This window comes from Silurus aristotelis (assembly GCF_946808225.1).
Source record: "Silurus aristotelis genome assembly, chromosome: 12".
Taxonomy (NCBI): domain Eukaryota; kingdom Metazoa; phylum Chordata; class Actinopteri; order Siluriformes; family Siluridae; genus Silurus; species Silurus aristotelis.
This window is the reverse complement of record NC_139585.1, coordinates 24,730,356-24,753,722: the sequence shown is the minus strand read 5'-3', so window position 1 is coordinate 24,753,722 and position 23,367 is coordinate 24,730,356. Positions and strand designations below refer to the sequence as shown.

Below are 23,367 nucleotides of genomic sequence, written 5' to 3'. Positions count from 1 at the left end.
AAGCTTAATGCATAGTGTTCCTTGTGAGTCTAATGATTCTATTAAAACTTTCTATTTCTTTAAAACTAAGTCTCTATGAAAGAATTGCTACTCTGGATAAAGTATTAACCCATAGAAATCTGATGCCTTTGTTTTAGAAAGTGTACTTTATAGCTTCATTACGGTATTTTCAACACGAATCCTTTTTAAATCCTGGATTCGAACTTTTCGTACACTCTTGTGTGGTTTAGGTTGTGGGTTACTGACAGGAAGGTCGAGGGTTTGTATCCTGATATCGCCAAGCTGCCACTCTTGGGCCCTTGAGCAAGGCCCTTAACCCTCTGTCCTTCAGCGGGCGCAGTATCATGACTGACCCTGCACTCTGACCCGAGCTTCCTAACATTGCTGGGATATGCGAAGGAAGAACTTCACTGTACTGTCAGGTACACGTGACAAGCCCTTAGACAAGACATGGAACTACTGTTACTTCACCAAGTGGTGCTTTTACAGAAAAAGTGAATCCACACTGAACAGGACCAATCAGAAAGAGGCAATTGACACGGTCATGGTCTAGAATTGGGTATTTATTGACCTGAACATACAGTGTTCGTGAAATCAGCATAAAGTAACAATGTGCAATTTTGAAATCGAAAAATATTTGGCATCGAATCATAGCAAATTCTTTCTGTAACTACTTCCTACAAAAGAATGATTCGAATCGAAAAAAGTAGCAGATTTGTGGTAAAAGTGCGTACATGCAGCTCCTTATAGTATCAACTGCGTTCTAGATCTGGAGGAGCAATGCCACTCCCGCCAGTGTCCATTTGGACGAATTCTCTTTGGTTTTCAGGTTAAATGTCCACACGTAGGTAGGTCCTCTCTGTCTGGTCTTGTAGACGGGACACTGGTAGACGTTACGCACCTCTTGCTTGTCTACGGGGACGGCCTTGATGAAGATGACCGGCATGGCCGGGGTGAGCTCTTTCAGTCGGGCGTCAACGATCACGCCGGCCTACAAGATATCAGAGGTTGAGAAAAGAGCTTTTTACAGTACTAGGGGATTTGTTAGGTGGAAACATACAGTATACACAGATAGGAAACGTGTACACAGTTTATACTTAAACGATAATAAATAAAGTAAGAGTCACGGATACGTTCAAGCGAAACGAATATGCGACAAGCCTTTTAAAAAACATGCAATTAATCATGGTTAAGAGATTTTTTTTCTGTTATTCCGAAAAGAAATTCATAATCCCAGGGTTTTAAAAACGCAAATTTTCAGGTACAGCCAGCGTTAAAAACCGAAGGTTTTATTAATTTCCGACGCGTGAATCTCGCACATCATGAACAACAGGCCGAATTCAGGTTTACAAAAAAGAGGTGCAGTTCAGGTTCTCGTCTTCAATTAGTAATAGCGTAGGCAACATGTTAGAAATCGCCGTTTCTGCATGAATTTTAACGCGACTTTTAATGCTTAGTCGTAACTTTTTTTTTTCTTCTAGAACAGTCACATAAATCACATTACTTCACAATGTGGAGACACGCGTGGTCGGGTTCCTTCGCGCTAAAATCACCTCTGCACCGAGAGCTGCCTTTTTACCTGATGGCCCACTCACAGCTATTAAACCCACAGATCGAGTGCACAATACGGTGTTATGAAATAAATCGAACAGAAAAACGTGCGTGAAGCTCCGCCCACTTCCTAGCAAACTTACTTTCTTCCACATTTCCATCTCCTTCTATCCTTATACACCCACCCACCTCTCCGTCGCCACCGTCTACTATTCAACGACTCCTACTTAAGACGGTCAGTAACTCAGGACTTATGTCTCTCTCTCTCTCTCTCTCTCTCTCGCTCTCGCTCTCGCTCTCTTTATTTTATATATATATATTTCCACGAACTTGATTCTCCATGTCTTTTAGCTCAAGGCATGTTCTGCACTTCAGAATATCAAACGCCTAAAACGGTGCAGGTACATGGCTTAAAAACAAAATACCTTTTCTTTTTTTTTTCTCTCCCGGAAAATTCTGCCATGCAAATTCTAACATAATGCCAGATTTTCCTTTTCTTTTTTTTTTTTTTTTTGTACCATTCTGTTTCAGAGGCACCTGTGCTTATTTATGCTTTTACAGCTGGAGAGCTGCAGAGCGGGTGTTCCCACGGGGCACGTCGGCAAACCTGGCTCTCCGTCTGAAGTCGATTTAAGGTATAGGAAAGAAAAAAAAAAAAAAAAAAAGCAGCCGAGCTTCGAGCAATTAAAACGAATCCATGTGCACTTTTCACATGCTGTAATTAAAACCCGCCTTTAGAGGCCTGGGAAAGGAGCACACATTTACACCACAGACTCATCCCATGCAGAAACTCTAGAGCTGTGACCAGGCCACATTTATGGATTCGCCTGCGAATAATGCTAATAAAAAAACGTTATGTAAACGCTTATTAGAAATAAGTGGGTAAAGAAACTTAAGGAACATTAGACATACACGTGGCTCTCAAAGGATGTGGCGCTGTGTGTGTGTGTGTGTGTGTGTGTGTGTGTGCATGTAAACTGCTGGATGCGTCTCCCAACCCTTAGCAGATGTTAAACATCTCTTACTCGTATCCTAATAACAGCTCTGGATGCGATTTTTTTCAATGCTTTTACTTCAAACGTGGGTTACTGATGCACCCCTGGTTTTATTAGACCTGTGCATTTACCACCTACTAACACGGGAAATCATTTTCACTGAAACTCTTTTGTTTTTGCGATATCGATTTGCACCGAAAACTCAATGAAATCAGCACAAGAACCCACGCTATAGCATTATCCCTCTGCCTCCTACATGCACACTATGGACTCTGGCTTACTCTATGACCATGTGTGTGTGTGTGTGCGTGTGCGTGTGTGATGTAGGCCAATTTTAGTCACTCGCCACCGACTGTATTAGGAACATCAGCTCCATTTCTTATTCCTGCAATTATCCAATCAGCTAATCACGTAGAGGAAGTGCTATAAAGAAAGAAAAAAAAACCACCAAATACAGGTCAAGAGCTTTCAACAAAAATTAGGGGATCTCATGTTTGTGGAGTATCTGCAAGTAAACTGCTGATCATCTTGAATTGAAATGCACAACAGGGCTCTGTTATCTGATGAACAGCAGTTCTGGGTCTTCTCAGATTCATTTATTGGTTGAAGCCTTGTGTGCTCTTCTGTAGTGTATTTGGTTCAAGGTTTGACATGTTGTGCAATGTTTTACTGATGCTTTTCTTCTCAGAGCGGTTGCCTTCCTGTCTGCTCAAACTACAATAGTTTGCCCATTATGAGGTGGTATTGTAATAAAGTATTTTATTTATCATCGTTTTACCCACTATCCCCTTTAAAATAGTCCCCTTGAATAGCAACGTTCTTCTGTAATGTGTTCCACCAGTCCCACAGCTCTCGGTGTACACAGGATGATGTCTTTTGGCACACTGACTTATGAAGGTCGGTGCTCCCTGTGACTGTGGGCACAGCCTTGTGCTGCCATCTGCTGGCGTGTTACAAAACTAGTCTTGAAACTTTTTGATACCAAGTTTTCACCTCTAGCATCAGTGAATTAATTCTACCTAAAAACCCTATGAATCTGTTTCCGAACTACTCAAACCAGCCCATGCCTAAGTCACTGATCAATGATCCCTATTTAGGTGTCCGATGTGAACATTAATGAAAAGCTTAAAGCTCTGCCATATGATTGGCTGAACAAAAAGGTGCATGAATGCTGTTTCTAGGAATTTGGTCAGTTACTGTATGGATTAGAGACAGTGGCATTGAGTAAAAGACAGGAGGTGGAGCTGGAGGTAGCAGAGCTGAAGATGTTAAGGTTTTCGTTGGGAGTGACAAGAATGGACAAAACTAGAAGTGAGTTTTGGTGACAAGGTAAGGGAGGCGAGATTGAGATGGTTTGGACATGTGCAGAGGAGGGACATGAGTTATATTGGTAGGAGAATGCTGAGGATGGAGCTACCAGGAAGGAGGAAAAGAGGAAGGCCAAGGAGGAGGTTTATGGATGTGGTGAGGGAAGACATGCAGGTAGTTGGTGTGAAAGAGGCAGATGTAAAGGACAGGGTGGTATGGAGACGGATGATCCGCTGTGGTGACCCCTAATGGGAGCAGCTGAAAGAAGAAGAAGAAGACTGTATAGCGCACCAACTCAAGAGAAGTGTAATTATGGTGTGTAATTGTCCGCAGTTAATTGTAGAGACAAATGTCATAAGACTATGATGTAATAAATGATTACTAGTAGTCACAAATTGCAATCAGCCTTTAAAAGAAGGTGAAGAGCAAGCTGAGTTTTTATCGTCATCACCGGTCACCTTCTTCATCGACATTTTAGATCTAATCATTTTAGAGCAAATCTTTGTCATATTCGGGCCTCGATTTGTGCAAAACCCGTCTTCGTACCTGAGTATCCCACCGTGCTCCCTCCATGAAGAGGCCATGCACGTACGCCCCCTCGCGTGGCGGAGAGCTGAATTCCTCGCGGCTTTTCTTGGTGACATCGCACTGCAAGCTCATCTTGTCCAGAGGCCACTCGTTGCGGCGTGCCGTGGACTGCATGATGGCTGTCAGGAAGGACTGCGGGTTGAAGAAGCCGGCGAGCCAAACGGCCGATGGCAGGCCGAAGTCTGAAGTCCAGCTCTCCAGCTCACGGATTCGGCAAAGCAGATCAGTGAACCAGAGCGTTAGGCCACACGTGGACGCGTAGGCACGTTTGCTCCATGAGTCAGGAACCTGCTCCAGGTGGATGGCGTTCTGGAGGTTCTCCATGTCGCTGGTCATGGTGAGCTCACCCTGATACGGAAAAAAAAAGCTAATTCATCAATATTTCCCATATGGCATAGTTTTCTAGTTGCTATACATGAATACATTGATCAGGAATAACATTATGGCCCACTGCCTAAACACTTTTGCTGCCAAAACACTCCTGATCTATTAACTTCTTCAGCAATTTGAGCTACAGGAGCTCGTCTGTTGGATCGGACCACACGGACCAGCCTTCGCTCCCTAGTGCATCAATGAGCCTTGGCCACCCATGACCCTGTCGCTGGTTCACCATTGTTCCTTCCTTGGACCAATTTTGATTGATTCTGACCACTGTGGACCAGGAACACCAAACAAGATCTGCAGTTTTAAAGATGCTCAGACCCAGTCGTCTAGACGTCACAATCTGTCTCTTGTCAAACTCGCTCAAAACCTTACACTTGCCCATTTTTCCTGCTTCTAACACGTCAACTTTGAGGACAAAATGTTCTCTTGCTGCCTAAAATATCCCACCCACTAACAGGTGCCATGATGAAGAGATAATCGGCGTTATTCACTTCACTGGTCACGATGTTAGAACGTCATGATGTTATGTCTAATCTGTGTTTCCTGGAGACTCTGACCCCCGTGATAGTCATGAACAATGTAGCGCTTTTAACTGTTTTTACGCTTGATGAGAACGAAATCCTGAAAGTCAATACCTACTAAATCAGATTACGCTTTGGCAAGGCTCAAATGGGCCCCAGTCTCTCCTTAATCAAGAGTGTAACGACATTCCGTGATATAATGCACTTAAAATAGCTTTCGGACGAGCGGCGCAATCGATTCGTGGCACCCCGGTGCTTAAATTTCATTTATCCTGAACAACCTGTAATGGAGCACTCGGAGCACATTTGAAATGTCAGGCTATCAGATTGGCCAAGAAACCAAAGCGACAACCACATCCTAATAGGGAAAAAAAAATCAATATTCATATATTGTAGTTCATGGCATGTGTATGTAAATGAGTGTAAAAGTGCTGTAAAGTACCTTCAGACCAAGATTTAGCTCTTTTAGCGAGCGCTTGATCTCCCGAGTCAGGACGTTCATACGCTCACACTCTTGCAGGGCCACTACAACATACGGACTCCTCTCCTCCACCTTTCCCATCAGCTCTGTCATGTTAAACTCTTCTGGAAGCTTCTCAAGGAACTCATCTAGGACAGTTTTTACCTTTAACATGGAAATGTTCCGGTAAGCAAGTGAAGCGCAATTCTCTCTTACACACATAAAAAAAAAGCATTAAACAGTAGAAGTTTGTCTTCTCTTGAACATCAAGTTCACCTGAACTCCATAGAGGAAGTGGATAACATAATCAATATCGTGCAGAAAAAAAAAAAGACCCATTTGTTTCTGTCACTTGCGTGACCTGTTTAATGCGAAATGGCGATTGCTTACAAATCCCAATCTCTTTACCTCAAAAAGGTCAGCTGTCATAATGCATCCAGACACACTTCCACAGCACCCATATCTAATCTTTTAAATGTCACAGCGAACCAAACCGAGCTTGCTTTTGGAGAATTAGCTCCACTTAACCTCTCCAGACAGAACTGGGGGCTCCATTTCGCTGCATTAAAACGGGGCCGGACGTGACAGCATAATGAAGCTGACCCTTTTAAGGGTCGACGACCCTAGTGAGAGACAATATAGCAAATAGGATCCCGTCGATTTTTATCAACTGATGCCTTGGTATAAATAGAGGCCGTGACATACGGCGATGAAGATGAAGTGCGACTAATGGCTAATAACGGGTACAGATCGCAATGGGGGGGTGGACCTGACTAGAAAATTACAGCTAGGGATGTGCTATAACTGAGGCCGACACATTAACGATACATATGAAGAAGCTACCGGTGTGATCCGATTCGATTCGACACAATGCGATTCAATTCAATAGGATTCAGTGGAAAACTTGGCTTCAGACAGACAGAAGTTCCTTCTAATGAAATAAAAAACAGACGTTCTTTTCCTGTTCTGTCTCCAGGAAGATGCAGCTCTACCTCTGCCATGGTAATCTGTATTCTATGTGATTCTCAGGACACCCCTCGGTCTCCGTCACATCGCATCGTTAACCTTTTATGCGAACGAGAATCTGTGAATCTTTTCATCACTAGTGAATTACCATCGTATTACTGAGAGCTGTGTAGGAAAACTCAAAGAAACCCTCTAATAGAAGGATGTACGAGTACCTTCTCATCTCGTGAGGTCCCGCTGCCTTCGCCGGAGCCGCCGTCTCTGGGTTGCATCTCGAGAACGGTGCGGAAGAGTTTCTCTGACGTCTGAGTCAAAAAGCCGATCTCAGCGTTGGGGTGGAGGCCGTACAGATAGGGCGACTCTGCGGGCAGTGCCTCGTCGATGTACTGAGAGAAAAAAACAACAACCAGCAAAAAAATGAGCATTTGTGTCATTCACAGGTACAATTCAGGAATCATGGATTAAATTGATCAAGAAGATTGCTCACTAATTTACCTGTTAGGAAGGTTATTGATATACATCCCACAGAAAGCAAACAATGACTTAATGAAAGCTTTGGCAGGATCCCAAGGATTTAGTCTTGAGGATCATGACATCAAATTATGTGTGTAACATTCCATAAGCATTTGGACTTCTCAAAATCCCTAGCTAGTTTTGCTATATGGACCTACAATTTATGGACAAGTGTTTGTAGACACTTGATCATCGGAATTGTATATTTTTTTTTAAACGTCCCATTCCAAAATTCCTCCACATTTGCTCTTAGAATGACCTTCACTCTTCTAGATTTTTCTTCTAGGTTTTACCCGATTTTGCAGTTTGCTTGTGGAGATTTGTGGAGATTCAAGTACTGATGTAGGTGAGCTGAGGATAGGAGGTCGAGGGTGCAGTCCGTTTTCCAATTCATCCCAAAGGTGTTCAATTCAATTCAATTAATTGAATAATTCAATAATGTGGTGATTAAAACTGAATATGTTCTTTATAAGTAAGTTTGTCCCTGATGAGTGAGCCAGTGGCGGCATTGGCAAGGAAAAACTCCCCGAGATGGCATAAGGAAGAAACCTTGAGAGGAACCAGACTCAAGAGGGAACCCATCCTCGTCTGGGTTTCACCGAATGTCCATTTATTACAGATAAACGGTTGTGGGGTACAGTGATGATGATCAGAAGCATAGTCCTGAGTTAATGTAGCAGACTGTTGACATTAACTACAGTCCAAATCCATCCTCAAAGCTCCCGTTCTGACTCCGGAATTTCATGAAAAGGCGTGTTCAATAGGGTTGAGGTCGAAGCTACTCAGGACCTTCCTCTTCAACCCATGTAAAGCATATCTTCAAGGAGCTAGCTTTGAGCACACCATTATGCTGGAACATGTTGGGGTAAGAAACCACTACAATTGTTTTACACTGCTTATTTTTCAATATATACCAGGCACTAAGGCAAGTCCTTGCTGGCTGACACATAATCAAATAGGCACCATTGAAAAACCTTTTGTATAACTAATTAGAAATATAGCCAATGAACTAACACACAGGCCATAATTATAATCGGAAGCTAGTCTGAGAGATGTATTGATAATTGCAGAAAAAACAAAGCTCTTGTCAAAGTAATGATGGTCTGCTGTATAAGAATATAACACAATTTTGGATTAAAAGCAACTATAAGGCTGTGCATCTAGCAGCAAACGAAAAGAAAAAAAGCTGCTGCTAAGATCAATACTAGTGTTTTTAACCACTCAGTTGTTTTTTGCTCATGACTTAAAGTCTAATGAGGGTAGAACAGCCCCAGTAAGTAAATCATTTGAACCGATCTTATCCAGCAGTGCCCCCTAAATCACTCGTAAGTCATTTTCCCTGATAAGGATTTAGAAACCAACTGTAGGGAAACATAGACTTTACATACACAAACATTACAGTACTGTTTAGAATATGCCTTAAGTATTTCTGAAAGGTTGGAAAAATGGCATGCACATTATGCATTATGTCTTGGGTTAAGCTATTATGTAATGCAGTTAAGCTCGAAAACACACAAAGCGTTAATGAATTCATATGTTAGTGAGATGTCATGTGAATGGCTTAAGGAATTTAAGAAAGCTATCTGACAGTGATGCGGTTTCATGAAATATAAGAGGAAGACAAATAATAATATGATAATAACAAACAACAACAACAATAACAAGGTTCAGGTCTGGAGACCCTTATCACCTTCGCCTTCAGCAATGCAGTTTTTATCTTGGTGGTGTGTTTGGGGTCGTTATTATGTTAGAAAACTTTTTTTTAAGTTTTTAAAGGGAGGGCATCATGTTCTGCTTCAGAATGTCACAGTACATGTTGGAATCCATGTTTCCTCTCAATGAACTGCAGCTTCCCAGTACCAGCAGCATTCATGCAGCCCTAGACCATGATGCTCCCACCACCTTGCTTGACTGTAGGCAAGACCAATTACTTGGTCCTCCTCACCAGGGTGTCGCCACCCATGCTGGACACCACCTGAGCCAAACATGTTTATTTTAGTCTCATCAGACCGTAGGACATGGTTCCAATAATTCATGCTCTTGGGTAGGTCGTCTTCAGCAAACCATTTGTGTGCTTTTTTCTGAGCCAGTTTTAGAACATTCCTTCTGGGACGACGGCCATGCAAACCGTCTTGTAGCAGTGTGCGGTGTGCGGTGTGTGGTCTGAGCACTGACAAGTGGACCTTCCACTTCTGCAACTTCTAAAGCAATGCTGCAGCACTCGTGTCTGTTTTTTGAAGCAGCTTCTACACCTGACACACAACACGAGGACTCGACTTCTTTGATCGACCCTTGTGAGGCCTGTTCTGAGTGAGACCCGTCTTGCCCCCGGCCACTTTACTGTAACTCGGTTTCAGGATGTTTACTGATCTTAAAGCCTCAGCATCTTTGTGGAGAGCAACAATTCGAATTCTCAAATCCTCAGAGAGTCTTTGCTATGAGGTGCCATGTTGAACATCCAGTGGTCGGTTCGAGAGAATTGTATTTAAAACACCAAATTTTAACTGGTCTTATACAAGATACACAAATTTGTATGGTGGCTTTGCATGATTACTCGACATACAGCCTTTATCACTTAGGGTGTACTCACTAATTTTGACAATAATGTACAGTTATTATCAGAGGATAGTAAATCTGTACTGCTATACAAGCTGCACATTGACTACTCTAAACTATATCCAAGTTTTATTTCTATAGTATTGTACTTACTTTTATGAGACACTGTAAATCTTATTGAACTGCTCTGGGATTAACTGGATCACAAGGTCAGAAAGAAATCTACTAGTGAAGAACACTCTTGGCATGTCAAAGTATTTCAGCTGATTGTTCAGAGAAACGTATTCTAATACTATTAAATGACCTTGTTTGATGCATATAAACCAAAGGAAAATGCAAAGGTCTCTCGAAAACTCTACCCAAACGTTCTTGAGTATAATTACACATATTTTCCTGCTTTTAGGAGAAGCCTATAGCCTAAATTTTGTCACCTGTAGTCCATTATTTCACCAGTATTTTAGCCCGATGTGCCTGATGTTCCAATAACCAGCCTTGCTGCAATTTTTTCCCTACAGTCATTTCTCTCTGCAAAAATAACTATAGCCCTTCAGGGATTTCTCACTTTCATTCGGTTTCTATGAGAGAAAAATGGCAGGAGAAGCATTTACCTGGTGATAGCCGTTGTAATCCATGTTCCCAGGCAGTGGGAAGCCTGGGGCCAGGTACAGCTCCCCCTCCATCATCTCAGGCTTGATGAACTCCTCCAGGTAGGTGCGGCAGAGCCTGCGGTCCCAGTCGTCGGTGATGTGGCCACCGTACATTATCTCTCCAAAGAGGTAGCGAAGGTCGTCGTATGGCACCTGAACAAAAACGAAAAGGCTGTTTTTTTCCCGTTTTCACTCTGGAGAGTTCGGTGGATCTTTAAGCTCAATTCTGATCTTTTAAGCAGTAAAGAGAGCTAGGTTGCACATCATAACCTGTGTACAATAAGGTTCGATTATCAAATGGCAATACCTTTTTATTACAAAAATAAATTGACCCTAATTTAAAATAAGTTGGACTGGACTGCGCAAAATGTCAATAAAAGAGAATGCGATGATTTGCAAATCTCATAAATCCATATTCTCTTCACAATAAAACAAACAAGAAAAAAACATACTGTATCAAAAGTTTAAACTGAGAATATACAGTGGTATCCCGGAACTCATGGGGGTTACGTTCTAAGACCCTCTGCAAATTCCAAAAATTCGAAAATGTATCTAGACATTATGTCCATTTAATACAGTAGTGTTTTAAAAATTTGTATGAAATTTGTTAGTCAAAACATTTAAAATGCTATTCTTAACATGCCAATTTAAGATAATCCACAACTTTCCGTAAGATTCCAATTTTTACGTTTCCATGTAAATGGCATTTTCCGAGCTGCGAGTTCCAAATCGCAAATTAACAGGGGTTGACTGTATACCATTTTAAGGAAAATAAATAAGGTCAGTTTGAATTTGATGGCTGCAACAGGTCTCAAAAAAGTTGGGACATAGCCGTGTTTACCACTGTGTAGCATCACGTCTTCTGTCTGTATACATCTGGGAACTAAGGAAATCTTGCTGATGACGTTTTGGGAGAGGAATGTTATTCCACATATGTATAATACAGGATTCTAGCTGCTCAACAGTTCTGGGTGTCCTTTGTTGTATTTTTCGTTTCATGATGAGCAAAATGTTTTCAAACATCTGTCATATGTTCTGTATATGTGTGTTCTTATTTAATCTTTATGGTCTGTATTATCTTGAATAGTCTGTCTATAAGCTACATGTATAGTGTTATTTATGTATGTACTTTTGGGGTCACCAATATCTAGAACCAATTTCCTTGTGTGTGTCAACACATTTGGCCAATAAACCTGATTCTGATTCCGGGGAAAGGTCTAGACTGCAGGCAGGTCAGTTCAGCACCCGGACTCTTCTACTACAAAGCCATGCTATTGCTCAAACATGCAACTTTCTCTGAAAAAGACATTTTCTGGATGGAAGCATTTGTTGCTCTAAAACCTGTAAATACCGTTCAGCATTGATGAAGCCTTTCCAAATGTGTAAACTGCCTATTCCAGTCTAACATCATCAGAGATGCGGCTTTTTGAACTGAGCGCTGATAACAAGCCTCAGTTTAAGCATTTGATAAGTTTTCTATTATGTTCTATTGTCATTAAAATATCGGTTTATGAGATTTGCAAATCTTTGCATTTTATTTGTATTAAAAATTTTTTAATTTACGTCTAGTGGTTAGGATGCGCCGCTCTCACTGCTGCGGCCCAGGTTCGATTCCCGGTCAGGGAACCAACCCCAGCCATTAGGGTTGCACAAGCCAGTGCACTCTTAGTGCCGGTCCAAAGCCAGGATAAATGGGCAGGGTTGCGTTAGGAAGGGCATCCAGCATAAAAACATGTGCCAAATCAAACATGCGGATCATGAATATGGATGATCCGCTGTGGCGACCCCTAATGGGAGAAGCTGAAAGAAAGTTTTTTATTGGAATTAGGGTTGTACATATACATTCCCTTCACCTGAGCTAGGAGACCCGAACCTGTTCTTGTGCTCCATTAAGATATGCTTTACATGGATTGGAGTGAAAGATCCTGAGTTTCTGCTCTAAAGCTCCAACCTCAACCGTACTGAACACCTTCGAGATAATTGGGAACGCTGACTGCACCCCAGACCTCCTCACCTCACCCTCACTACATCAGAAACAGACTTTACTAACACCCTTGTTTCTGTATAAGCACAAATCTCCACAAGCTCACTCTAAAATCTAGTAGAACATCTTCCCAGAAGAGTGGTGGTTAATATAACAGCAAACGGGGACTAAATGTGGAATAAGATGTTCAAAAAGCACATCAGATGTTCACAAACCTTTATCCCTATAGTGTACCTATATTTAGCGTTCTCTCATACTTTGTTCTTTGCTCTTATACTTTGTTTCGCCTTGTTTCTCCATCAGTTTCTGCAAATGTACAGCAAATTAATTCATGCGAATTAATAAAACGTTAGAAGGACCCAAATTGTGCTTTAAATCCAGTGTATTAAGAGAAAACTATAAAAGATTTAGCATAACAGTCCTTAATTATATACTCTATGCACAGCACTGCCCTCTATTACAAAGTGCACAGCACTATTAGGTCCATCACCACTGACAATTTGATAACCAATATGTGTCATTTGAACTTTAGATACGTTCAAGTTCGAATTAAAACCCAGATGAAGACTAATTAAGGATTTATAAATTATAATCGCAGGCATTACAAGAGTATATAGATATAGTCAGAGTTATTGATTTTCATGCCACATTTGTATAGTGTTAATATCTTGGGCAATTGTGTGCAATAATTTCAGTGCAATAATAATAATGATTTACATGTGCAATAACTTGTATAAGTATAATTGTAGTCTGGCTTTTGGTTCACTGCTGCAATTTCTTTTCACTTCATATATAACAATATGTATATTTATTTAAGTTGTATAAATTATTATTTTTTTACTTTCATTACAAATTGTTGGGTTGCAGTTCCTCAGCGTATTCTGGTTCTTTTTATTATAGCATAGCATAGCATAGCATAGCATAGCATAGGCCATTTTTTTTCCATAGGACAGCATAGCATTATTATAAAGCATGTTTAAACTGCTTATGTCCTGCACACACATTAGTGTGACATAACCACGAGGAGTGGTAACTGAGTGGATAAGATGTTGGACTTCTGATTGAAAAGTTCAAGGGTTTAAATCCCAGCACCGCCGGGCCCCCCAGCACGGCCCTTAACACTTAAGTGCTTAGCTGTTCAGTATAACTGAGATCATTGTCGTATTGGATAAATGCCATAAATAACCTCTATGCTAACCGCTCATGTTTTATCTTATTTTCTAATTACTTTCATTACATTATATTTATTTATGGTTACTTTAATTTAATGCGCAATTTTCATCAGGTGACGTTTCACAGCGGGTCGTATTCTGTATATAACTGTGTTCGTGACAAATAAAATCTTGAATCAGTACAATTGCTGGATCAAGTGATTTCATGAGCACCTACATAATAATAATTATTATTCTTGTTCATTATTATTATTGTTCTCGTTGCGTTGTGATGAATGTAATGAATCATTACAATTTTCTTTCAGCTTTTTTTTTCTTTCTGCTTTCTTTTTCCACTTTGCATTCCTCCTCCTTTTTTATTTTTTTATTTGCAGGATTAAAAGCAACCCTTATGTCTAAAGGTTCTCAGTTGACTCGAGTGTATTTTCTCAGCTAAAATCTGGCAACCTCAGAGACACAATCCACATGTAATGGGCTGTGATATTCTATACAGAATCCTTCATTAATGAATCAATAGTATCATCCATTTGAAATGAAAGCGATTTGTAGTTATAACGTGAATGTTGGTCAGCTTACCTGCCAGATTCCTCTAGGAAAGCGTGTTTATAACAAAAAAGAGAAATAAACATCGTTAGTAGTATGTGTGTTAAAATTGCTAATATGCTACACACATATTAGTGTTTCATAACCTCCATTTAGTATCTGTTGATATATTAAGTTTTGAAGAAAGGACAATAAATGTACTATACAAAATGATACGTTTTTGCTATTGAACAGCATTTAAAGGGAGGAAGAATACCGGTCCAAGGTTCTCACTGACTTCTCGACTCAAATCTGGTGTGAAACTCGGGCGATTTTAATATTCGTTAGAGGCCGCTCAGAAAATCAACCTCAGCGGCAGCATAAGCCGACCTTAAATACGAGTAACGTTCCTTTGTTTAAATATTGACATAGCCCTTGGGGGGGGGGGGGGGGGGGGCAGAGAGAGAGAGAGAGAGAGAGAGAGAGAGAGAGAGAGAGAGAGAACCCTAGAGTCAGAAACACTAAATGAGCTTGGCAGGTTTTTGGATATCCATGGAGAAAAAGAAAAAGAAAAAAAAGAAAGAGAAATATTATATATATATATATATATACAAAATAGATTTTTATTTAAATTCCAAATGTAGGTTCGGGATCATGTGCATTTCCAAAACGTAGCTCCTAAAACCTTCAATATACACTGAGTATAGATATGAACCGCTTTAAGTGTAATACGTTGGTTGCAAAATTGCTGCAATAATTAATCATATGCTATTAATCAGCTATGAATTGATATCGAATGCAGACGACCCCTTATAATGAAGTGTTCCAAAATATGTCATTTTTTTGCAGAACGGAACAAAATAGTTTATTTATTGTTTATGATAAAAAGGGATCGGGTTTAGAAACTTACCATTAGATTATTATGGACAGCATACATGAAATTAATTCAATTCAATTCAATTCATTTTTATTTGTATTGCGCTTTTAACAATGAACATTGTCTCGAAGCAGCTTAACACAGATAATGTGGTGATTAAACGTAAATATGTTCTTTGTAAGTATGTTTGTAACTGATGAGCAACTTTGACAAGGAAAAACTCCCCGAGATGGCATAAGGAAAAAACCTTGAGAGGAACCAGACTCAAGAGGGAACCCCTCCTCATCTGGGTTGCACCAAATGCCCAATAAAATTAATGGGACATCAGACATTTTCCAGCCATAAGATGTCTTTGGTGGACATGTGGTGGAAGTAAAAAGTTTCCCTTTGCTTGAACTAGGAGAGTCAAACCTGCTCCAGCATGACAATGTGCACAGAGCTCCATAAAGATATGGAGGAAGTGGTAGATCGGTGGTTAAGGCTCTGGGTTATTGATCGGAAGCTGCCAATCTTCGGCGCTTTAACCGTAGCCCTTAACCTTACAGTATGTATCATGGCTGACCCTGCACTGACCCTTGGCTGAAAATACGAAGAAAGATCTGCATTGTGTGAAGTTCATATGACCTCCGTTAATTGAGTTGGAATGAAAGATCTTGAGTGGCCTGCTATGGGGCTCCGACCTCAACATTACTGAATACCTTTGAAACGAGTCGGAACGCTGACTGTTATTATAACAGCGAATGGGGACTTAATGCGGAGTAGGATGTTTAAAATACCAATTTTATGGGCAGGTGTTCAACAAATTTAGCTCATATAGTGTGTATATACTCCTGTTAAAAATAGCTGCCTCTGGGCTCCTCTAGCAGCAATTCATGCCTGAGCTCTTGCTGTGTGTAATGTGATTAAGCTAATATGTACAGTCCGACACACAGCTGACAGATGAAGTGCTTTTCTAGGTAAGAGGTGTAAAATACGAGCTCTTTGGGGATGTCGGATGAAGTAGGGGAGGGATACTCAGGCTGCATGGCAATCTACCAGGCTCGGAAGCTGAACGCAACACTCGTTACCGGATGTCTGTTTTTTGCCGATTACACAAATGATTTAATTGTAGCGTAAATGCAATATCCGAAAACCAGTCGGCGCTACGAAGACTAGAGTTTTTTCAAGTGCGGCTAATGGAAACGCGGTTTTGCTCGCGTATAAGCGACCCCTGGAATGCGCAACGGCGCCAGCGCTTTTTCGATTTGGAGTGGGCTGGCGTGTGGGTAGAGAAGGGTAATTTCACCAGCTTCAGAAAAAAGCCTGACTAGCTTTTCTGCACGCAGGGCATATGTCAACGAGCCTTGTTTTTAACCTTCTTTCATATTCGCTCGTTCTTCCACACTTCCCCCCCACCCCCGCTCTTCGCTTCCTGCGCCAAATCCGTTTGTGGCGCGGCTGACCGAGGCGCTCGCTCCTCACCTTGCTGTTGGCCTCCAGGTAGTTGTAGAGGACGTTGACTGAGATGGTGAGGTCTCCGGTGTTGAACGGATAGCTCCTGTTCCAGCCTTGAGGCCCAAACTTTCGCCGCTCGGCCACCACGGCGTGGAAGTAGCACAGGGCAAACAGGATGCCTTTAAACTCGTTTTCGCGTGCACACATCTCCAGCGTGTCCTGGAAAGAAAAAAAACAGCACGTGATTAGAGGAAATTAGGAGTGGAGACACCGCCAAATTGTAAATTCCTCCCAAATGACATGCGATCGAGAGCTTTTATCCATGAATTGTTAAAACATATTTAAGTAGGATTTAGGATGAACATATGATTTAAGTAATTGTATTAATTAATTTAATTCTCTATACAATACCAATACAAATACCAGTAGCAAGCCATCAGAATCACTTATGACTTATGGTTAAATATGCTTTTGCCCATGAATAAGTAGCAAATTATTCCCAATAGTCTATTCTCTTTATTTCATAGAGCGTAATTTCAGGTTAGAGTGTCTATCCAATCAGGTTTCAGCCGTCACATCACATGCAGAAATAAACAACGCAGGCTCTTAGTACATTCAAATCCGTGTTGCTTGAAGCTGTTGCTTTGACCAATCAGATTGCAGCTTGCTGACTCCAAGGCCATCTAGAAGGCGTCCAATCGTGTCAGCATTTTTACAGAACTCACATCGTCAGAACTCGCAAACCATAAATGTAGCTGTTCAAAAGCTCAAATATATTCGTGTGGATTTAATAGCTGTTTTTGTCATTCCACAATAACTGCAAGGGAAATTGATTTGGCTACACTTGACTGAATTATCGAGAAAAGCTGGACATCATCAGGAAAAGTGTTCAAAAGCTGTCGTTTTTTTAGGCTTTTTTATGAACCATTTATACGGTTTTCTTTCTTGCGGAATTTAAACAAAAGCCCACAATTTGCCTTTATTTCAATTTCCCAGGAAAGAAACCTAAAAGCATGGAAAAATTGCTAGAATGGAAAAATTGCTAGCGTAGAAAAATTGCTATCGTAGAAAAATTGCTAGCATGGAAAGATTGCTAGCGTAAAAAAATTGCTAGCATGGAAAAACGTTCTAGCATAGAAAAATTGCTAGCATGGAAAAATTGCTAGCGTATAGAAATTGCTAGCGTAGAAAACTTTCTAGCGTGGAAAAATTGCTAGCATGGAAAAACTTTCTAGCGTGGAAAAATTGCTAGCATGGAAAAAGTTTCTAGCGTACAAAAATTGCTAGCATGGAAAATTTGCTAGCGTAGAAACATTGCTAGAGTAGAAAAATTGCTAGCATGGAAAAAATTGCTAGCGTAGAAAAATTGCTCATAAATCAATTTTATGGGGTTAACATCTAAACTAGCGATGATGTATGTGGGCTGGTGCAGCTGTGGCTACAGTGAAAGGAGACTTGTTAAATTATCAGAATGTGTGTATCAGGTTTCTTGCTTCAGTGATGCCATTCATTCACACTGTATGAGATACAGGTCTGTTAGGCGGCGCCCTGCGTTTTTGGTAAGATTAATGTTTTTTGGCATCATAACGATGCTATAAAGAGGTGGATTAATTTAGGCACGGACAAATACATTCATAGAAATACAGTTATTGTTGCTATTTTGAAAATAATTTTAATAATATTGTGATGATGATTGAACCGACTCTCTAATTTCCATCGCAGCTCCCAGCAAAGTCAATTTTATTTGCACAGGCAAGCGATCGGACCAGATCCAATGCTGCTTTTTTTCTTTTTTTTTTATCGCTTATCAGTGTGCTTAACAATCCAGCTTTTTTTCTCACAGCTCACTATAAAGATGACTCTAATGAGAAATTCAGCGAAGAGGTGAGCGTGAAAATAAAACAAATGGCAACTGGTCTCACAGGAAATCGGCTCAAACGGACATCGGAGGAACAGCGTTTAAACGAGGAGGGCCTCCTCTACAGGCTTCATGCGGCGCAGGATATAGGCGACTTAGTATGTCGGACACGAGAGCTCGACTAAAGGCGGAGTTATGCAGCCTCTCATTCAGACACATTAGGATTCCGAACACAGCAACACTGGGGTGAATACAACCGAAAGCACTGCATTCCTCCTCTAGCGCACACGGCTGAGAGCTGAGAAAGTGGCACCTTTTCCTGAAGTAAAAATTCGTAGAAATTTATAATAATATATAGAATAATAATAATAATATTAATAATCATTTATATTAATAATAATATAAATACATATTAGAAAGAATAATGTCCTTGTAAGGAACTGTAGCACTGTTACTGCTGGAGCATGGCATTACAAGAAAGACATTATATAGCAATTATTACAGTTTAACAGTATTATTATACAGTTTTTAAATGATGATTTCGTTTATTAAGGTGGTAAAAAAAGGTGGTTGAACCTGTCTGACCCCAAAATAATGGGGTGATTGAAAGTAGTGTACAGTAATGAATTAAATGAATTATTACTGTACTCGAGTTGCTTTTTCACGGATCAGTACTTTACTGAAATATTTCCATTTGGAGAGAGATTTGACTTAAACTACATTTCAAAGTCAAATCTCTTACATTTCACTCAACTATTGTACAGTTAGCAAAATCAGTCGTTCTGTTTTATTTATGAGCGGATACAAATATGGAAGATTTTTTTGTTTTGAAGTAGTGAGGTTGTACCTTCTTTGAACGTTTTGGGCTCATGATAATTTGAATAGATATCAATCGGTGTTGGACTTATTGATATTAACTATTATTATAATGTCATTAATATTAACTATTAATAGATCAGTGGGCTGAGAGTCACATTAGAGTTTTTTTCACATAAACTGAGTTCATTTAGCAACTGTAACAAAAATGATAATAGGAACATTATAGCCTTAATAAATCATAGTTCGAATACTTAAGTACAATTGAAGGAAATACTTTTGTACTTTCACTCAAGTGAAAATTTAAACTGAAAGAGGACTTTTACTGGAGTAAACTTTTATCTACTGTATCTCTACTTCAACTCAAGTACATGGTTTGTGTACTTCGTCCACCATTGGTGTTTGGTCATTTTTTTGGAAACCGGAGTTAAATTTTACTTGCCACATTTAGACCTGATTATTGCCAGACCTGCTGAATCAAGAAAACACTTAAATAGATCCTGTCTGACAGAGTGAACCACACTGAAAGATCTCAAAAAAGCATGTATCTGTCTTGAAAATGTTACAATTTTCCATTGCCATTTTCAAGGCTTTGGGACTGCAGAGAACCACAGTGAGAGCCACTATGCTAAAATGGAGGAAACTTGGAACAGTGAATCTTCATAGAAGTGGACAAGGATTCGTCGAGGAGCTCATAAAAGAACCCATAACAACATCTACAGAAGAACACGCCTCGCATGCTCTTTTAAGATTCACCAATAAGGAAGAGACCGGGCAAAAATGGCAACCATGGAAAAGTTCAAAGGCATGGAAAATAATCAAAAACATCTTGATTACAAATAAGATAATCTTATAAGCAAATATTATGTAGATTCATGAGATGCTTTTAGAAGGTGTTTCAACTAAAACAACTAAAACAGCACTTTGTAAAAAAAAAAGATCATTTCAACAGTCAAACATGGTGGTGGTTTTGTAATGATCTGGGGCTGCTTTGAATGATGAAATCGTCATGTGAAAACTCTGCATTAAGTATTATTCCCTTTGTGCAATATTAAAATGTGTAAATGATCTACAGCATTTAAATGTGACATTATTTAAAAGAAAAAATAATTAGGAATTGTTTTTTTTTTTTGCACTGTAAGCATCTGAATATTATTCATGATAAAATCCATAAAAAACTGTTATATCGTAATGTGATGCTCTGCTTTCGGAAATGTATTTCTTGCACATCAAAGGAAATATGTTAGTTTTAAAAAAAAGAAAATGATTAATTCTATATATTAAAATTAAATCATATTAACAGCAATAACAATTTTTACCAGAACATTCCAGTTCAATAAAAACTATACAAAAATGTCCCTGCTGTGAACAGTCATTGTTTAATTGAACATATTGGGGTCAGGTCTGTCTTGCTGAAAAGGTCGACGTTAAAGCAGTTGTCATTTCCCCCAGTATTATTGCAGCTGCCTAAAACCGGTAAGTGCACTTGGGTCACGTTTTCCTTTTTTTTTTTCCTCCTATAAGCATCGATTTGCTTTCAAGGCTGCTGACAGGAAGTCATTTAACAGAGAAAAGCTACATGCTGCTATAGCGTTTTATCTGATTGATAACCATCAGCTCTGCAAGCAAAAAATGAGCTCTTGAATAAAGGCATGCAGAATTCAAATCATTAGTTATGACGAGATTCCCGAACCGTTTATTCGACTGTGATTATCAGGGCGATAAAGAGCAGCAGTCCAGAGGTTCTGTCTCGGATATGCTCAAAACAAACATCTGTAATTGGAACATGATGGAGGGAAACTCGCCGCTCCGTATGTTCCACGTGCACCAGATGTTCAAGTTTGCAAGTTTGTTTCTTTAGCGCTTTTCACGATAGACCTTGTCTAAAAGCAGCTTTACAGAACTTAAGAATGAAAGGAAATTAGGTTCCCTGGTGGTCTAGTCGTTAGGATGCAGCGCTCTCACCGCTGCGTCCCGGGTTCGATCCCCGGTCAGGGAACCGACCCCAGCCATTAGGGTTGCACAAGCCTTAGTGCCGGTCTCAAGCCCGGATAAATGGGGAGGATTGCATTAGAAAGGGCATCCAGCGTAAAAACATGTGCCAAATCAAACATGCGGATGGTCTGCTGTGGCGACCCCTAATGGGAGAAGCCTAAAGAAAATTTTAAGAGGAAATTATGTGTGTAACACTGCAATGTTCCTTGTCTTGGACTACCTGGTTAAAGTTGTCCAAGGCTTTGTGTAGGTTGGCATGCATGCCCAGCGGTGGCTCATTGGTGATTTTGATAGAGTTCTCGAGAATGCCCTGCGGGATTATGTGACCCTCGGGAGAGGACGAAGGCTCGGCACTGATGAACACTCGGAAGTCCGGGCTGCTCGCGTCACCGTGCTGCTCCAGCTTCTTCTCCAGAGTGCCCAGCCATTTGGCCACCAGGTGGATGTTCTGCAAACGAATCAAATCACATGGAATACAGAATAACATGGCAGAGGCAGAGCTGCATTTTCCTGGAGACAGAACAGGAAAGGAAAGTCTTGATTTTTGCACTACAAAGGCCTGTTTGTGAAAGGGCCAGAAGGCACTTAAGTAAATTGATGAGTCGCTGTCTGTCTGAATTAAAGTATTAAAAATGAACTATCTGTACCATATTTAATTGAATAGCATTGTAATAGGGGGTGAATCTTATCCCATTACATTGGTAACATTATGGAGATGCACATCTCATTTGCTGTTATAAGGACCTCCATTCTCCTAGTAGATGCACCACAAGAGTGTTAATAAAGTCAGGTATTAATAGACCAGATGATTCTATTAGGGTTGAGGTCAGATCTCCAAAGCAGGCCACTTAAGTTCGTCCAATCCAACCCATATAAACCATGTTATCATGGAGCTGGCTTTGTGCACAGGTTTATTGGCATGCAGGAACAGGTTTAGATCTTCTACTTAAAGTAAAGGTAATGCTACACCATTCTATAAAACAGTGCAGCTTCAGCTTTGTGGGAAGAGTTTGTTGAAAAACCACGTACTGGCTGTGAAAATCAGGAGTCCCTTTTGTTCACATAGTGTATCTCGAGTATACTGTACACGTGTAGCCCATTACTATTATGAAAATGTTGACCTGACAACCGGATACTTTGTTTACAGACTGGACAATGGCACAGAGGACGATCCTGAATGAACCATCCGGCTGAGCGGTTCCGCTAACTACAGGCCCTGAAGTGCTCATTCTGCTTTCGCTCGGAATAGAAATGAGCCAGGTCTTAGCGTAGGCATGCCGGGGTGTGAACTGAATACTGATCCGGTGATGGTGACTCTGCAAAGACGTCTGCTAATTTCGGTGTACGGCAGAAGGTGTCTGTTGTCATTTTTTTTAGACGGAACAGCACTTAAACACGCTGAATACAAAAACGAAGTCGGTAAGAGATTCGCATTCCTGGCGATGGAAAGGCTATAGAAAAAAATCACACCGCTATAGAAAAAAAACACCAACTGCGAACTCGTCAGAGCAAATGAAAGCATTGTTCCAAAAGGCCACGCGTTGACAGAGAGCAAAGTGAAAACGAGTTTTTTTTCCCGCGATCGAGAAAGTGCCGACCCTCGATGTTCTCGGCACTCGGAAGACGTTATCCGTGGCGTCGGAGAAGTGGTGTTTTGATTGCTGTTAACAACGCGTACTCGCTGTTATTGCGCGTCATCGCGGCTTCGCCAGCACGCAGAGTGTGTCCTTTTCTCAAAAAAATTTTTTTTCCACCTTCCCCTGGCTAAACACGTCGGCTTATCAGGCGCTCGCCCAGCAGGGAGAGCTACATCTGCGCTGTCTGCATTCGTGGAAGAGGAGATGTGTCGGAGTTTGCAATCAGCGGCTTTGGAGCCGTATGAAGTGATTATACAATTACTGTGTCTGATTCATTAGGCACAACCTGTTAACAACATAATTAAATAATCAGGAGGGGGGGGGGTGCTGTCAGAACAGAACTTGGGCGTCGGAATCAAATGACAGCTTCGACTAACGGCGTGTTTTTTTGGCGTTCGAACTGGCATCCGGATGCCAACGTGATAATTGACGACGCGGTCTGAGAGGAAACCGCGATGTCGCCTCCTTTCCTCGGAAAAACTTCCACTTAAAGTGGAATGCCGCCAAGGCTGCCTTTTTCTCCGATAATGGGTTTCTCCTGCCCTGAGCTAGCTGACCTTGTTCCTTTCTGATGCTCTCATAT

At 40.7% G+C, this 23,367-nt stretch overlaps 1 protein-coding gene across 1 annotated transcript in view; it reads right to left on the bottom strand.

Moving 5' to 3' along the window:
* Positions 1–545: 545 nt before the first annotated feature.
* The window catches only part of dnah9 (dynein, axonemal, heavy chain 9), a 145,416-nt gene continuing 122,594 nt past the window's right edge, over positions 546–23,367 (bottom strand). The window contains exons 63-69 of the mRNA XM_083556808.1: positions 21,368–21,595; positions 16,506–16,697; positions 10,451–10,642; positions 6,989–7,159; positions 5,790–5,972; positions 4,401–4,790; positions 546–991 (exon numbers count right to left, since the gene is read on the bottom strand). Of these exons, the coding sequence (XP_083412934.1) occupies positions 764–991; positions 4,401–4,790; positions 5,790–5,972; positions 6,989–7,159; positions 10,451–10,642; positions 16,506–16,697; positions 21,368–21,595 (1,584 nt within the window). The 3' untranslated portion in view covers positions 546–763. The remainder of the gene's footprint in view (positions 992–4,400; positions 4,791–5,789; positions 5,973–6,988; positions 7,160–10,450; positions 10,643–16,505; positions 16,698–21,367; positions 21,596–23,367) is intronic.